This window comes from Vavraia culicis, assembly GCF_000192795.1.
Source record: "Vavraia culicis subsp. floridensis unplaced genomic scaffold supercont1.129, whole genome shotgun sequence".
Lineage (NCBI taxonomy): Eukaryota > Fungi > Microsporidia > Pleistophoridae > Vavraia > Vavraia culicis.
The window spans coordinates 1-1405 of NW_007360732.1; the positions used below are offsets into that span (position 1 = coordinate 1).

At 32.2% G+C, this 1405-nt stretch overlaps 1 protein-coding gene across 1 annotated transcript; it reads left to right on the top strand.

Annotated features, from left to right (window-relative positions):
- Positions 1-1076: 1076 nt before the first annotated feature.
- Positions 1077-1405, top strand: VCUG_02678 (uncharacterized protein; the record flags this gene model as incomplete). Its single annotated transcript, XM_008077494.1, has 1 exon — positions 1077-1405. A coding segment is annotated over one exon (329 nt), but the record flags the coding sequence as incomplete, so codon positions are not given.

A 1405-nucleotide genomic window follows, 5' to 3' on the forward strand; every position in this document is an offset into this window, starting at 1 on the left:
TAGAATATAAATAAATAACTTTTAGTGAAAAAGGAAAAATGATAAATCTGATTTACTAGAAAATTGCTAAATTGGCAATGAGTGTTATGTTCACTCTCTTGTATCATGTATTCATTCATATGAAAAGACAACTCGAATGTTCAGAAATCGGTTTTGATGGAATAAAAAAATAGACCCTGCGATAAAAATAAAAAATCTTTGTTTCACATATTTGCACTGAATGAAAATTCAAAAGCTGTTGTACAACTCATTCTTTCTGAGATGCACTTAGTCATCATTTACAAACAATATTTTCATTCTATTTTTATTTATTCTATCCCTATCATTATTTGGTTGGCTGTTTTTATGAACACCACCACGTCTAATCAAAATGCATGAAATAAATAACATATCGGCACTTTTAACTTTTGTTTGATTTCCTCAACATTGTAACAAATTACGATGACATTTACAATATATTTAGATGATTTACCAGAAAAAGAATAAAATACGAAGAAATGGATATAAAAGTGAGTTTTTGGTCAATGTAACAGAACATAACATCACAATTAAACAGATGTTTTGGTGAACATTTTGTATGTTCTTATCATCGACTAACGTTTATTTTTCTGTAAGAAATAAAACTATAAATAAGTTGAGAAGTCGATGCATCATGTATCCAGATTTTGACAATACGCCGACTGAAAAGTTTTTGGTGGAAAAGACACAATTGTTAAATCCTGGTGGTTTTGTCTGTGTTGTAGATAATCAGCTGATTGTCTACCGCGGCAAAGCTTTATTTATTGATCGGACCTACGAAAGTCTGCAAAATGTTCCTGTGCTCCGTGCACAGTTCTTAAAAAAGCACTTCGGTATTGTGCATGTTCTAAAAAAAAATATAAAACCAAAAAAAATAGTAAAAAATAAAAATAACAAAAAAAGTAAACGGGCACACCAAGTGGCGTAGCCGAGGTGCAAGCCGAAAGTTTACACACACTTTTAAAAGTTATAATGCGTCTGATAAACCATCTTCTTCCATCAAGGAAGCTGTTGTTAAACCGTTTGCTAAGCCGTTTACAAGGCTGCAAAAATTTATTATGGAGACTTGGATCGACAAGATGAAGAGTGGCGAAAAAGTAACGTCGATTAAAAAGGAAGTCGAGGAGTTTAAAAGGAAATGTGCGCTGGAAAAGGCACAAGCCAAGATATCCGCCACACTTAAAAAACAAGTGCAGGTTACAATGCCGAACTACGAGCGCAGACACTGCATTGTAGTTCAAAAAAATACTATGCCCTTCTCATTTGGCGAAACAAATGCAAAAGAGACGAAAAAACAGATTGACAGCCCATCAATCTGTAACAAGAAAATATGTAAAAAACAAAAAAAGGCAAAAAAAATAAAAAAACGAAAAAAAATATTAAAGTT